Source organism: Phalacrocorax aristotelis, chromosome 5 (genome assembly GCF_949628215.1).
Source record: "Phalacrocorax aristotelis chromosome 5, bGulAri2.1, whole genome shotgun sequence".
Classification (NCBI taxonomy): Eukaryota; Metazoa; Chordata; class Aves; order Suliformes; family Phalacrocoracidae; genus Phalacrocorax; species Phalacrocorax aristotelis.
Window position 1 is genome coordinate 38299470 of NC_134280.1, and position 16492 is coordinate 38315961.

The 16492-nt window shown below is 40.7% G+C and overlaps 1 protein-coding gene across 3 annotated transcripts in view; it reads left to right on the forward strand.

The window, feature by feature from the left end:
- Nucleotides 1–4680: 4680 nt before the first annotated feature.
- NCKAP1 (NCK associated protein 1) overlaps nucleotides 4681–16492 on the forward strand; it is a 61708-nt gene continuing 49896 nt past the window's right edge. Inside the window, exon 1 of one of the 3 annotated variants that reach the window (XM_075094028.1) lies at nucleotides 4681–4902. In XM_075094028.1, the coding sequence (XP_074950129.1) occupies nucleotides 4795–4902 (108 nt within the window). In that variant the 5' untranslated portion in view covers nucleotides 4681–4794. Of the gene's footprint in view, nucleotides 4903–5456; nucleotides 5556–16492 lie in introns of those variants that run through there. The other 2 variants (XM_075094026.1, XM_075094027.1) reach the window with 2 other exon arrangements.

Genomic DNA, 16492 nt, shown 5'->3' on the forward strand with positions numbered 1-16492 from the left:
CAAAGACCTGGTATCTCTGAGCAGCTGCTGTATGTCACATACAACCCCGGCTAGGAGGACAAGCACAAAATTGAACAGGGAGCTGGCACACATATAGGCTTGCATGTTAATGAGAGAATAGACTAAAATAATGCCCAAATACCTTTAGAGAGAGGAAAGAAAAGAGAACATGGGAGATTGCAGACATGTTGGCTTCATGACAGATTAAAAAATGAAAAAGGTTTGGATTTATCAAGAAAATTGTAGACTAAAATATAATGAATCTTTCAGCTTGCTTTAGTGAGGACGATAGGTCTTTTGAACTTGTTGCTCCTTCCAATAAGATTAAAAGTCTGTCTGATAAAGGCAACTGTTTGTTCAATGCTATTTATTATTTCTATAGGTTATCTAAAAAATTGTATAGTCTTTGTATGGTAAAGTTTTCAGCTTGTGTGCCTTTAAATACAAATTTAACAATGTAATAAATATTTATGTATTTTTAACAAATAAATACTGTGGCGTGACCCAAATAACTGGGAGGATGATGACCACTTAAAAATTCTGGTCTGTTCAAATAACAGTTTGGCTTTGTGTTTTGAAGTGTTTCTACCTGAAAAGGAAATATTGAATGAAATGAGTCTGTAAAAATTGCTTATTGGCTTCTGGTGGCCAAATGGGCAGAAGTCATGCAGTGGACCATGCCAGATTGCTCATGGGGAGAATGATGGCTACCATTTCATTGAAACTCCGCAACACAGAGTTGTGAATAGTCCCCAAGTCAGAAGAAGTTAAACCAAGGAAAAAAAATGCAGACAGGAAAGGAAATATATATATATATATATAGAAATACTTCTACAGAAATGTAAATTAGAAGTGTAGCAAAGACTTAGGTGTCAATACAGTCTACTCTGCAGCAGTAAATTGTCCCTTACATGTTTTAAGGTAGCAATGCTAGAAAAGTATACATATCATTTACATGCTTCACTGAACACCAGGTGGAGTTGGTAGCTATGCAGTTACTTGGTGATTATTCTTCTGAAGCTTCTCAAACAATGCTTTCATTACTGTCTGAAAGACCCACCGTGAATAGCACAATTAAACCCTGAACTGAACAGAAAGTTGACTTTAAAAGGACCAGAGCTGAGCCCAAGCCAAATCTAAAGTGCTGTTTGAAACTTGCCCTAAACTTGTAATTTTGGAAAAAATATAGAAAGCTGTTTAAATGTTAATAATTAAGAAATCATCAAGCAAATCATAGTTGTGTGTTTTAAAAACAATTGTTAGCCTTATTCGTTCCTTCATTTCATTTTGCCACACCTGTGAGAGCTAACGCTGTTACTGACAAAGCTTGTATTTCCACTTTATTGTTATGCTTGCTGTTAGACTGGTGAACCCAGATTGTACAGTGCAGACATTTTTATAGCCTTCTATGCAATAAAACTTCCTGCCAAAAACCTATACATATTCCTGCAGTTTCTACAAAAAGTTGCAGCGAAAGTAGGACGACACCATGGGCTTTACCCTGCCGCCATTAAAAGCGATGACAAAACTGTTGACTGAAGTACATGCATTCACATTAACCAAGCTTGATCCTGGTGACATCTGCTTTCTGTTATTGTGAATCCTCCATTCACACATAGCAAAGGTTTCAAAGTTTTTTTGATGTGGTTTCTATGAATCCTACCTTTTCAGCTATACCGTATCTTCCCTACATGTGCACATCTTGTCCTTCTAATAAGCAGTAAATGTTTAAAAGCAAGAGGAACAAAATGCATGCTTTGAGGTTCCAACCTTGACACCAGTCCTGACACTCAGGTTAGGAAGATGCTGCCAATTATGTGATCAGCAGCATCTTGTGTCTGCGTGGGCAGTATCATCTTCTGTCTCTGAGGTTTGAACCTGCCTTTCACGTAATTTTCTGTCTTGAGATATGGTACACCTTTTCCTAATCGGATCTTGGCACTTTGCTGATACCTTTGCTGAAAAGCCCCCATTTTGTGGAGGGTGGTAATGGACACTCTGTAGTTGAAAACATCTAGTCTACTCTGTCAGGCTTTACTTAAAGGGGAGATTATTTTTTCATTTTAATGTATCTGCTTGGATGCTAGAAGAATATTGTTAGAAGTCTGTGACTAATCACGGTACAGTGATAATTCAGATAATCTATTGGATATTAGGTCTGTTTGGCTGCATCGCAGTGAAAATTCCTTGTATCAGTTCTTGTTCATGTTGTTATGAACAGGAATTCATATCTTGTTCATGTTCATATGAATACGAGCAATTGATATTGATCCTTCCCTGTTCCAACACTCAGTTTGTGTTCAAGAAATGCAGCTAACTCAGCACCATTTGCTTTAAAGAAATTCATGGCAACTGGAGGTGCTCCTTATAATAGGGTCTTGTAAACAGCCTCATGAGCACTGTGGGAGTTTCAAACCAGGATGCTCTGCCATTACTACAAAGGAGGAAGAGTCAGTCCTTTTTCCCTGCTGTGCCTCAACCTGTTACCTGTGCAGTGTGGGGAGCAACTGTGATTGCTCTCATGTTGAAAACTACATTAGTAGTTACAGAGAGCTTGAAAGCTCTCCAGCAAGCTCTACAAGAGCAAACTTTATCAAAACCAAGTGTCTTTGACTCCATGGTAATCCACAGTTTTTCTACTAATTCCAGAGGAAGAAAGGTTGTGATATTAGACCATAGAAGATTCAATAATACGCACAAAACCTCCCAACAAACTGTCACGATGTTGCTATCATTCCGCTTGCTTGGCTATATATAAATTACAAGTTATGAGATTGTTAATGTCTGAAACTTTCAGAAGACTCAATGTGGCTGAGAAATAATTGAATACGGAATTAAAAATTGGCTACTGCTGTTTTAACTGCAGGTGAGAAACAAAAAAATTGCTCACAGCAATAGTATTTGTTCTTACTACATGGGAAACATCTTTATTGCAACTAGAAATATTATATTTGATTTTTTTAAGAAATTAATTACAGAAGGAAGATGCTTTGTGTAGAAATATTACTATAGATATTATCCATTAAATACTTTGAAATTACATAGCATTTTATTCTTTGCATATTTAAACACAGATTTGAATATTTCTAATGTTTTCCACAGACGCCAGTAGTGAAAGGTCAGGTCTAACGTAATTAATCATTACAACATTGTTGCTAGGTATTCCCAACTCTTGGACACAAAGCTGAGGCAGAAAACCATCTGATAAAGGCCAAAGAATGAGTCAGTAGCAGACTTAAGATTGGAACTCTAAGTTCTTGCTTCCTGGTTTCATTCTGAATCATAAGTTATTCTGTAACTGCTAAAGTGAAGAAGGAGGTCAGTAACAATTTAATTACATTTGGGCTTCTCACATTCATTTCTATGCTTTCTAAAAATCTATTAGTTTAAAACCGCTAATTAGTTTAAAACCGAGATTGTCTGATTCTGATTTCTAATGTGAAAATGCAAACTGAAAATTAAATAGCAGTATTAATATGCAAAAAAGGCACAGATGGTGGTGCCGTTATAAAAAAAACTATATTAGAAGGTTAACTCTTAAGCCCGCCTCCCGTTAAGCAGCCTCGGGAGCCCTGCATCCCAGCTGGCCGTGCTCCTGCCCAGCAGTGCAGCCGCCTCAGCAGCAGGTTGCGGTAAGAGATAGCTCCATGGAAGCCTCTCGTTGACATTCACAGCGTGGAAATCTCACAATACCTTAAAAATATATGCTTTTAATTCCCGTGGCTACAAGAGAAAAAAAGTAGTGGTGATGTGACTCATCTAATTGGTGAAATGGTATTTCTCTGAATTTGCTGTAGGTCGGGTAGAGCAGCGGCCCAGGGCAGCGGGGGCGGCCTCCGCAGTGGCAGGGGCCGCTGGCTCCTCACAGCCCCGCTCCTGGACGTCCCCGGCTCCTTCTGCTTCCCGCATCCCGTCGCAGGTGGGGCTCTGTGCTGCCAACAGAAGCACCCTCAGAAAGTTGGGGTCACCAGGGATGGTAGTTGTGTCAATACACGCTGTGTGATGGTTTTCTGAGCTTCTGTTCTTGATTTCAGTCCATTAAGTAAAAAGAATAGTAGGTTTTGTTATAAACCTTGAAGAAAAAGGAATCATAGAATGGTTTGGGTTGGAAGGGACCTTTAGAGGTCATCCAGTCCAACCCCCCTGCAGTGAGCAGGGACATCTTCAGCTAGATCAGGTTGCTCAGAGCCCTGCCCAAACTGGCCTTGGATGTTTCCAGGGATGGGGCATCCACCACCTCCCTGGGCAACCTGCTCCAGTGTTTCACCACCCTCACTGTAAAAAATTACTTCTTTATATCCAGTCTGAATCTATCCGCTTCTAGTTTAAAACCATTACCCCTTGTCCTGTCACATCAGGCTTTGCTGAAGAGGTTGCCCCCATCTTTCCTATAGTCCCCCTTCAAGTACTGAAAGGCTGCAATAAGGTCTCCCGGCAGCCTTCTCTTCTCCAGGCTGAACAACCCCAGATCTCTCAGCCTGTCCTCGTAGCAGAGGTGCTCCAGCCCTCGGACCATTTTTGTGGTCTCCTCTGGACCCTCCCCAGCAGGTCCACGTCCTTGTGCTGAGGACCCCAGCGCCGGACGCAGCGCTGCAGCCCGGCTCTCACCTCAGCCCCGAGCCCCGCCCGCCGGCCGGCAGGGGGCGGCCGAGCGCCGCCCCACGTGACGCCGTGCCGCGCCGCTCCGCGCCGCCGTGGCCACGCCCCGCGGAGGCAGCAGCGAGCGAGGCCGGCGGCGGCGGCCGCGGTGCGGCGAGTGGCGGGGCCCGGTCCGGTGGGCGGCAGCGGGGCAGGATGTCGCGGTCGGTGCTGCAGCCGAGCCAGCAGAAGCTGGCGGAGAAGCTCACCATCCTTAACGACCGGGGCGTCGGCATGCTCACCCGGCTCTACAACATCAAGAAGGTGCGGGGGGCCCCGGCGGGGAGGCGGTGGCGGCGGGGGGGGGGGGGGGGGGGGGGGTGAGAGGAACCGCCCGGCGCTATCCCCGCCGCCTCGTCCCACCGGGCCGCGCCCGCTCCGCCCCTCGGTGTGCGGCTCACCGGGCCGCGCTGCGGCCTAGCTGCGGGTCAGGGGAGGCGGCGGGAGCTCCGGCCGGGGGAGGCGGGGGCCGGGGCTGCTCGGGCGGCGGCTGCCCTCCGGGCAGCCCCGGCTCCCCCACCGCCCCCCGGCCCCGCTTACCCGTCGGTGGGTCGGTCGCCGAAGGCCCGGCGCCCCCCGCCACGGGGCCTAGGCCCGGCGAGGCCCCCGCTGCAGCCGGTACCGCCCGCAGCCGCTCCCGCCCGCAGCCGCTCCCGCCCCGCCGTGTGCGTGAGTGAGTCACGGGAGCCGGGAGTGGGCTGCTCTAACCCAGAGCTTTTCCCACGCCGAGTTGCGAAACCCATCGTTACTGAAAAGAAGGGTTTGGGGTAAAATTAGTAAGTTTTAATTTCAATAAGTTCGAGGCGTACGGTTGCTTAGCAGCTCCCGGCGTGAGATGGAGGAGATGTTTGGAGCCGCCGAGGGTGTCGGGGCTGCACCCCGCCTTCCCGGCACGGAACAAATCGGTGTTGGCATAGGTGAGGTGGTGCGGCGGGGCAGGGAGCTGCAGGTCTCGGTGTTGAGGGAAAGGATGGGTTACGCCTCTCCTTAGTTAGTTTCTCTTCTGGAGAAATCGCTTTGCTTTCCTGTATGGAAGAACGTAGTTCACGGCCATCCCCTGCTCCGGGTGCTTCCCGTATCCTTACCAGCTTCAATTTTCCTACCGTGCGATACATCATCTGAACATGTATGGCTGCTCAATCCACTTCCAGTAACAAATATTAGTTAGGGTTTTATTGTTTTGCTTTGAACATAGTTCTTTCTGAGAGGTTTTTTTTCTTATTTCAAAGGAAATCTTAGTTACTACGTTCAAGCGATGAGCTTATCTTTGCACGTTTAGCATGTTAAAATGTCTGTGCCTTTGCATGCTGCGTTCGGCTGGCCTGCGCTGCAGCAATAACAGAGGGAGTTAGAGGGTTTTAGGTGCTTACTCAATCACTCCGACTTCTGAGCCCTGGTTTCTGTCAGGAGCGATCCTGCGTCTCAGATCTGAGCTAAAGGATGTATTTTGTCAAATCGTTTTGCTCATGTGGGAGACTTGTACTCCAGAAGTAGTAAGGGCTACTTAGCTATACCAAGTACAGCGCTGATTCTAATTAAGGTGGTGTTTCCACGGAAAAAAACCTGCATGACTGAAGTATTCAGAAGTTGATGCTGATCCAAAGCAACGGCAGTAGTTGATGCACACTTGAGTGTTTCTGGAAATCTTCACTGACATAAATAAAGCATTCTAACTAAATTACTGTGGATTCCAATCTTTCCGAAATAGAAATGAGGTTTCTTTTAGTTTGAAGTTTCGTACATTGGAAAAGTGCTTCGAATTAATAATTGTAACAATATAATTACACTTCTAACACAGAACAGAAATTCCCTGCTATGGGGGAAAGCCTCAAAATGGGGAAGTCATTTGTGCGTGAGCTTGTTATGCTTCGAGAGAAATATACCAGGTGACAAATAGGCTAGGGGAATTTCGCCTGACCATAGCTCTGCTTTGGGGGGAGAAGGCAGGAAATGAGACAGGAAAAATTAAACCTTGTCTTGACATACAGCTATGCCTTAACCCGTGTGAGCGCGGACTTAGTTTTCATTACTGGTGTTCTGATTTGGGGACACTTATCCATGTTAAGCGGTCCAGTGCCTACAGACAGGTTTCTGCTGGCACGTTTAGATGGCAGAGCCTTGGGCATGTTTGCCCATATGGTGGTAGCTTCTGCCGTTACTCGTGTTAGTGAAATCGTACAAATGGCTAGGTTCTCGGTAGGGGAGCATCAGCAGTAGAGGTAACACCAGTTTTTCCTGCAAATACCATGAACTGAGTCCAAAATCGCATAGGTCTTGCACAGAGAGAGGAGGCATGACCGAGTGGCTTGATTATTGTGTGACGTGTAGTTGTGCAAATCTGGAGACGTCCCAGACACAACTCTGTATATTCATATAGTGATCTGTGATTCAAATAGTTGTTTTCTTAAGCTGCAGTCAGTGCTGCTTGACAGTGGTAACTGGCTAGCTTTGATGGTGAGCGCCAGAAGTCTGGGGATTGATTACTGTGTTTTATTGTGGATCTCTTTTCAGCCCAGCTGCAGCATAGCTGGCTGCTTGGAACACTGTGTTTCTTTCTCTCTTCCCCCCCCCCCTTTTTTTTTTTACTTTTTCCCTCTCTGAAAACAGTCGATTCCAAAACTGCTGTTTAAGATTCTCATAGCTTCCTCTGTTAAAGGAATATCGAAACTTGAGTTATTAGACATAACCACACAATGTGTGGTATTGCGGTTAAAGGAAATGGTTAAGACTTTTTTTAATAAGAGGAAGTGAGAGGTGAAGTATCCGTAGCTGCCTTACAGATTGCTGTAGATGCTGTCTAGGGAGTAGAGATCTTAAAGGATTAAGAATTTTCTCTTTGTTCGTTAGAAACAAAGGAGGAAAACTTTACTTCCCAAGGAATTAGAGAAGTTGTTAGGTTTTGATATTTAGCAGTTAGATTTTGATATTTATACTATATCTTCTTACATAAATTTCAGCTTTGATGTCCTTGCATGTATAGCTGTTATTTTTTTCATGGTTTCCTTTTTACTGACCACCTGTGCTGCTGTTGTCTTCTGAATAGTTTAAAGCTTGTTGGTTTTAAGGTAGAATATGTGAATGTATGGTTTTTTTGCCTCTAAGAATGTCACAGAAGATGTCAAAAGTGAAGTTGCTAAGGTATTAGTGGATGATGAGACAAACTTGCATTTGAGCTGTACAGAGGTGGATTTTTGTGTTGCTGTTATCCTGAGGGATGACCCTTTGCTACTGTTATGGTTTGTTTCCTGGCTTGTTCCTTCTACTTTTTAAGAACTTATCCTCAATTATCTTAGCAATTGTATTATTGTTTTCCGTTTAACTCTCTTGTTACTAATTGCCTACAACTAAACCTCTATAAATCAGAGACAGCAGGGTGTTTTTCATGCCATCCTTGCTCAGGTGAAGCTTGGATTTTGTGGTTACCTTTCAGAGCAGGCCAAGACTCTGTTGGTAAGCTTTCTGTAATGCTGCCAGTACTGTCAAATAAGTGTATTGTTCAAGAGTGGTGGCAGAGAAATAATCTTGTTTCCTGTGGGCCTGTCTTTTGTTTGTTTATAAAGCCCTTGAATAACAGGAGGTATTTGCAATAAGAGATTTCATCTTAAAATACCTGAAGTATAGCTTTAGCCAGAGCAAATCAAGTGGATTTGATGGATGTCAAAGCAGTGCTTCTGCCAACAGAACTGCTAGGGATAAAAGTTAAGGTTTTGAATTATTTAGAGTATATGCTATTCAAACATGATGAGTCTGTTTTTCAGCATTAATTGCTTTGCTAGCAGTGTTCTGTTGTTCTTCACGGTACAGGTTTTACGTTTATGTGCAAAATTTTTTCTTAATATGTCATTAACAAAACATTCTTTTGACTTTCACAACCCTGATGATTACATAGCATCTGAAAAATTAGAATCTTAAACCAATTCTTAGATATTAACTGCATAAGCAAACTGAAGTCATAGATAAGGAACAGAATAAATATTTGCAGGGGCTTTAGCTGACTTCGCAGTTCCAGACTAAAAATGTGGACCCAGTCCTATTGTGAGCACCACATAGCTTAGTATGAAGCCAGATTTAAAATCATTTAGCAGGTGATTAATTGCCAGTTTTTTAAAGATGCAATAGTGGGAATATCGGATTTTTACCTGTATTGAGCATGTTAATTTTTAACCATTTTAAAGACTGAGTATTTATTTTCTCTTCTGCAGCAAAGCACGTAGTCTTTTCAAAAAAGCAAGAGAAGGCTTATGCTGTAAGGGAAGGAGGAGGACTGCATCAAGCCTCCTGTGGTAAAATGATTACAAGTTGACCAGATCAGCCAAGACTGAATAGAGGTTAAATCTTACTTCATCAGGCTTTTAGGCCACTTGTGAGATTGTGGTGAAGAAAAAGATCCCAAAGGCTCCGGAACTGGACTGGAGAGGAGTTGGCAAGTCTAAATGTTGCAGGGGACAGTTGTGAAAGTCAGTTGATAGTGTACTGTTTTGCTTGGGCCGTAGGGCAGTTCTTCAGGAAAAAGTAGGACAGGTTTTAGGAACTGGCAGGACATGGAGAAGTTTCCAGTCTGAAATTTGGAAGGATGTAGGATTAGATCACCCTTTTGAGCTCTGTACTGGAGTGCAGAGCTTTGAGCTGAAAGGAAAAAGCTCACAAATTACCTTGTTTTGAATTCTAAGTTTGGTATTGGAAAGAACAGATAATATCTTCAGGTCATGAGGAAGTGTCTTAGGGTGGAGCAGTATTGCTTCCAGTGCTTGATAGATGTCAGCAGCTCTTCAGAGGTTAAGATCACAGTATATGTTCGTCTATTTGTGTCTGTCATCATGGAGGAACAGCTCAGAATACTGTCCCACTGATGATAAGAGGAGGAAATCCCTAACAAACTTACAGTTAGTGCTGGCAATTCAAAAAAAAAATTCCTTTGATCAGGAAGCAAACACAAACTGATGATACCATGTCACGTTGGGTTTTTTTAACTCAGAAAAGCAACTAATTTTGTAAAGAAACAATGAGACTTTCTAATACGATATAAAAATACCCCGTGATATCTTCTAAAATATACAGAAAGGCAGGTGGATTTATCCATTTGCATCAAGTCAAGACACCCAGAATTATCTTGCATTGTGTCCTTGTTTACATATGTGAATTACCTGCCCCCCCAATTCCTGTTCATTTGTCCTGCCATGGCAGGACAAAAAAACAAATCCAGTTTTAGCTGCAAGAGATTTTTAAGATCGTGTGCAGAGGAGATGCAGATAAAGTCTTGACAGTGCACGTTTTAGATTTTAGAATAGACAGGGTGTTCCCATTGCCTTGCTTTCTTTTATTAGGATGTTACTTTATAAATTACATTTAGGGAAAGTTTTGTGGCAGTGAAACTTCGCTTTCTTTCCTTTGTTTCACCTGCCCCATATTTGATTAATAGAACCAAGTGCTTACTTAAACAGGTGCTACAAACACAAGAGGACAATGTGAATTTATCACTGTACAGATAGTGTCAAACCAAGCATACTACTTTCATCGGCGAGGTGACAGGTTGCTCTAGTATGGACAACTTGTAGAGGTTTTACATAGTGACCTTAGGAAGGTTGCTGACATTACCTCATCCGATTGTTCTCAAGAACAGTCTAAGGAAGTACAGTCTGGATGAAATTGTAATGATGAAGGCAGATGGATAACCATATTAGGGGACAGTTATGAAGATCTTGTCAGACTGCGGTTCAGCAGGGTCTCGTTGGGATGCATCTTACCTCTGGTTCCAGTCGCTCTTTGTATTAGCAAGCTAGATAATGACTACAGCGTGCTCAATAAATTTGTCAGTAGAAAACTGGGAGAAGCTACAGAAATAATGAAGAACCTAATTGGAATTCAGTTTGCACTTAATAAATTGTAGGTATGGTCTAACAAACTTGGAGGTGGCTGAGCGAGTGTGATTGTAAGCTACTTCGTACTTAGTGAAATTTAAAATACAAAATGAAAGGTAACGAGACAGCAGGTCTGCAGGAAATAGACAGGAGGGGTTAGGGACATGCCAGGGCAAACGTGAGCCAACTAAGTTTCGCTGCAAAAAGTCACGGACAACATAAGGTTTTATAAATGTGTGAGCAAGATAGTCTGAAAACAAAGGAAGTAATCCGTCTGCTCTACATTGAGACTCATCCAAAATGTATCCGATTCGGCACGTTTTTCAAGAAGGATGTGGGCAAAATGGCAGAAATCCAGAGCAGAATAATAAGAAAGACCAGTGGTGTAGAAAATTTCACCCGTTAGGAAAATGGAAAGATTTTTTTAAAAAAGAAAATTAATAAGCAATACACATTTTTTTTAGGACTGCTGTAGAGAGAAGCAAAATAGTTTGTGCAATTCAACATGGCCACAGAGATCAAGAAGTAACAGATTAAATTGTAGCGAGAGAAGTTCAGTTTAGATCTTAGAACTTCCCAATGAAAAAGATCGTTAAATATCGGAAAAGACTATGAGAATGTTTTTGAATGTAGCCTGTTGTAGACCTGTAAGTAAAGATTTGGCAGACATCTCCCAGGAGCAATGTAGAAAGAGTTGATCCTGCTTTGGAGCAGGAGAGTAGGGTAGGCAATTTCTCAAGGTCTGTTCTAGCCTTTTCTTCTGATTTCCTGTGAGTTTACATTTTAATGGGTTGGCTCTCTGAGTAGAGTTACAGTAGGATTTAAAATGAAGTATATACTTCGGGGTTCAGGACACACTAAATAATGAATAATGGTGGGGAGGACACTTAGCTCTAGGAAGAATTGGTCTGACTTTTAACACCTTTAATTGTAATTTTGAATTGATACAGAAGTTTCAAACTTTTCAAACTTCTGAACAGCTGTGCATGAAAAGTGCAATAGCTATTTAATTTTTTTTGAGCCATATTTTGGATATGTCCGAGGTTTACAGAGACTGTCCAAAAATCAGTTAACTAGAGACTTTCTTCTGATTCCAGATCCTGACTGGATAATGGGAACACTACAGTTCTGCTTGAATCTATTAGCATAGCTGATATATGTAAAAAATACAGGTTTACCTTTTGTACAAGGATCATTTATGTAACTGCAAACATCAGTAATGTAATTTACTTGGTATGAGATTATCCTAGTGTTACTGGTGTAGGACAGTTAAAATTTAGCCATCAAAAGTATTAAACTATACTCTTAATTTGTCCATGTGTGACTAATTTTTGCATCTGCGTTCGTTGCTCTTGAAAGGGACAAGGCTTCATTCACAAAGCTTATCTGGGGCCAGCCTGTTTGAAAATAAACTTAGGCTTCCACAAAACCTAAAACACAGCAAAGGAGTTGCGGTAGGCTTCATCAGAGATATTAAGGCATATGTAGTGTGAACTGTTTCCATATGTATTCACCATTCAAAGCAGCGCTTTACTGATTATTCACCCCTCTCTTCTCAGGAGTTTTGCTTTTTCACAATTAGAGATTGTAAATTTGTAGTCTTATTTTTTTAAATGCATGACAGAAACAAAGAACAAATAATAATTTTTATCCTACAGAAATCTAAAGTTAATGATGAACGTTTCTCCCTAAGTGTTTCCTTGCCGTATATTATTTAGTGTAATTTATAGGATGCATAGCCACAAACCAGGCATTCAAACTTGAAGATAACATTTTAGGGTGAAGTCTTCAATGTCAGCAGCTATTACAAAGGAAGAACAACAGTTTTCCTGTGCATGCCTTTCTTGTGTGTCAGGAGAATGTGCTGTAGTAAACTGTAAATGATAGGTACAGGAGTTTTTCCCATTTTTTGAAACAACTAATAAATCTTAGCATATATCCATTTACTAATGAAAGTTACTAGCTCAGGGGATGGCTTATTTTTTTGCTGTTATTGAAATTCTATCTATTTGTTCATTAAAATCAGAGTTTTTTAGTGCAGATTTATTTGTCAATGGAACTTGAAGGTGAGGTGATTTGTTGACTAATATTTCTTCCAGTGTATTTTGTCACAGTCCAGTGAAACTGTGCTCAGCAGTGTTTTATCTCAAGTCTGCAGTAACAGTAAATCAAGGTCTCTTAAGTAATAAAAACATGTAAAATTATTGCAAAATATGACTTGGTTTTATGATTATCATCTTCTGTATGAAAATAGGAAATTATTGATTCAAAAGGCTCTGTTTCTTGTCTATTGGGAAACAGCCCTGGTAATTGTTTGGAATAGGTTGGGCTTAGCATCAAACAGGAGGATATAAAAGGTATTTCCATAATACAGTAATATATTTAGGCTTTTTTAATCACCCTACACCATGTAACTCAAGTAATACATGCCAATGTTCTTATTCAAGGACACTTGACAGGTTTAGGTAAAAAGCACAAGTGAAGTTTAGGTTTTCTAAATGCAGCTTTGCACCCTGTGTATACTGTGCTGTGGCTCTGGCTTTTGACAATGATTTTACCTGAACATAAACTTCTCTTTATTCATGTCACATCAGCTGGATATATGCAGTAATTTTGATGGACTTTATTTTTGTTTTGTTCTCAACCCAACATCCTCTGTCCTCAAGTAGGAAGTAAAACGTTAGGCTTCGGCTTTTGCAGTGATAGCTGTAACTACATTTGGGTAAAGGGTCTCTTTACTGTACCTCTTAATGTTGGTGTACTCTGGGCCAAAGGCAGTTGTACTGGATTCTGTGTTCTTCTTTAGAAACTACTTATCTTAAGTGTAGACCTTAAGCAGGTTTTTGTTGTTAGATATTTTCTTGTTGGCTGCCTCTGAATGGCTGCTTCTCAGTGAGTACAACCTAGAAAGTGAAGCTCTGCAGTATTCTTCATTTTCGAAGTGAAAGTAGTATAGAAGAACCTAAAACCACCAAGTGAAGAATAGCCTGAATTTCTGATTTTCATTTAATAATCTAGGTTATTAGGGTAGGTAGGAAAATGCTGCTTTAATTCAAAACATATGGCATAGTGAAGCATCTCTAAACAGTACATGTAGTCTGATCTGTCTTACCTGAAGTTTGATGGCCTGTGCATATAACAGCAAAGGTATATTCTGAATAATGAGTCTCCTAGCTACAGAAATCGTGTTGTTCTCATTAGAGTTGGATGCACAGAGTCAGATCAGGAAAATATGCTCAGTTAGTTGAGAGCTTATAGCAGGGTACCATTCTAAAGGGCTGTGGACAGAAATGCTATGTAACTTAATAGAAATCCAGTGTCTAAGTCCTTTAGATTAGTTTCTAACGGTAGCTTTGCATCATCTGTTTCAGCATAACTGCTTGACAGCTGTTTAGTAATGTACAAAGGAATTTAGAGATGACTGCTGGGAGATTCTTTCAGTATAATATTTCGGGGCTGAAGCAGCTGGAATCCCATAGCTTCAGAGCTGTGTTCCATGAATGCTGCACGAGTAAGAACATTTTAAATCCTTGGATTTCTTTTTAATGCTCAAAAGATGTAGCCATTCTGGTGTTTTGGGTTTTTTGTTTTGATTTGTTGTTTTTGGTTTTGTTTTGTTTTAAAAAAAAGGTTATCACAGCCCACTAAAAGAAAAAGTTCTATCTGAGGCTGATGAGAAAGGGCTACTGCATTTGGCTAATTCTCAAAATTCTATTTGAATGCCGAAGGGCTGTATATGGCAAAATGATCTTTGTATGTTGTACCTCGATGTTGCTGCCTATTACAGTACTAACAAGAGATTTTGCATTGACTAACACAACTATTAAAAGCGAAAGCTACCTTTCTTACCTATATTTTAAGGCCATTGCCCTCAATGCCTTTGTTCTTTCTACGGTGCAAAACTGTGGTTAACTACCTTACCACACTTTCACACTTGTGCGGAAATGCTAGGATTTGCGTTTGTATTTTCATTCTTTTATGTTTTTTAGAGTAAACTGTAGTGAGCTTGAACTTCATAGGTCTATGTGCCATTTTAGGAGAGGTTTAGCTTATGTAGGCTGTTTTACATGTGATGTTGAATGAATGTAACAATATGGATGAAAACTGTATTAATGCAACAAAAGCTAGAATCAAATAATATCGGTTCTTAGAAAGGAGCTGAGCTGCTGTGGGATATGGGAGTTGGAAGGAAAAGGTGTGACCCCCCCTTGTTTGGTGGTGTCTGCTGTCCACTTCCTATTCAGTCCACATAGGTTGGCTTGTACAGCTCTTCAGAAGCTGGAATTTTGAAATGTATGAAGGATACCTTTAACCTTTTATATCTAGCAGCAATTTTCTTTCTTATCTATGCATCAGTCTTGTGTAGTTTATGAGTAGGAAGAATTACAGTTGCTTTAAGTGTGATGTTGGCAAACCAGCAATGGGAAGGAGCAAAGCTCTCTTGTATATTCAGATATATTGAGAGCATAGCCAGTTGGACTGAGTATAATATTCATCATCTCTGGGAAGTGAATTTCTGAAGCCACGTGAGGATGTGCATGTTAGTGTTTTCAGATGTCTGTTTCCATGTGAATGATCTGTGTGTAAGGGCTTGGGTAGAACATAATTTTTAGTAAACATTTTGGAGAGCTGATTTATTGGAGGAAAAACATCTGTTGCTAGGAAAAATAAGGAGCGTATGTGGAAGTGATGTTTCAATTCAGAACAAAAACATCAGTAAGTCAGTGGTGGTAGATATCTGCTATATAAGAGCAACCATAATAGATTTTAACAGGCCACAAATGCATGTTGTCCATTAAGCTGTTTTCGTAGCTTGCAATTCTTATTTTAGTAGAGAAAGTTTTGTGTAATGTGTGGCAAGGACAGAAAATTGAAACAGCCTGACACAGATTTTGACAAACCTATGGCATCTGGTTAGTTAAGACTTTGTAAATTTGAAGTGCATTGTTTACTTTTTTGACGCCTATTTACAGTATAATTTTTGCTTTTGAAATTGTGTAAAGACTCATGTATATAGAATAGATCTTCTGTGGCACATGTTTGCTGCTGTAAGAATATCAAAGCAACTATTTAATATCTAATTGATAATGTGGATGTTGCTGCATTTATTTTCATTATAAATTCCTCTTGGAGTATTATAGATGTGATATTTTAATAAAAGTATTTTTGTGGAAAAATTCACAAATAAGAGTTTTGGTATAAGAGTAGTACATTAGCATACATCATGATGGTTATGTACTGCTGGTAGGAGTTTTAGAAACTTACAATAATGACTCTTTTGTTTTTTTTTTTCTTGGCTACCGTTTCTTTTTCAGGTATGTAAAACTTCACTGAGTTTCTCTCCTTTTTTTTCCCTGTAGTTGCATGTGATGTTTGTTAACTCCTTCTTCTTCCTCTCCCTACCTGAACTTAGTTTGGAAATACTATTAGAAGTTACATGTTTCAGCATATAAGCAGCACTTTGCACAGTAGTAAAATTCTAGTAAGTACATGTAAAGCTGTTTGTGAGTATTAGAATAATCATCATCCAGTAGAAAGTATGCTGCCTAGAGTAACAGATGATCGTAATGTTCTCTTGGATGTAGGTAATAGTATATTACTTCACTTAAATGTAACGTATTTTAGACTTTAAGAGTAATTTGTTTATATGTAATTTCTCTCTCTTTTTATTACACTGCTTTCCCAGCAAGGACAAGTTTGGAAGGTTTGCAAAGCTTTTCACCTTCCCTTTGCCCGCTTGCCCGCTTTCAGAATCGGTCTCATACTCCATGACTTTTGTCTCTACGGTCCACAACTCAGTCATAGAAATCAATGTGGAAAAGTTTTTTAAATGAACTGTCATTTGAGTTCACTATGTTGCGTAGAAACACCTAGCATGTAATTTAGTTTTGCATGAGACACGAAATTCCTTTGCAAATCCGTATGAGGACTGTAAAACTAAATGAATATTTGAGAGAAAATACAATTTGAGCACAAATCTTGTCATGTAGATAATG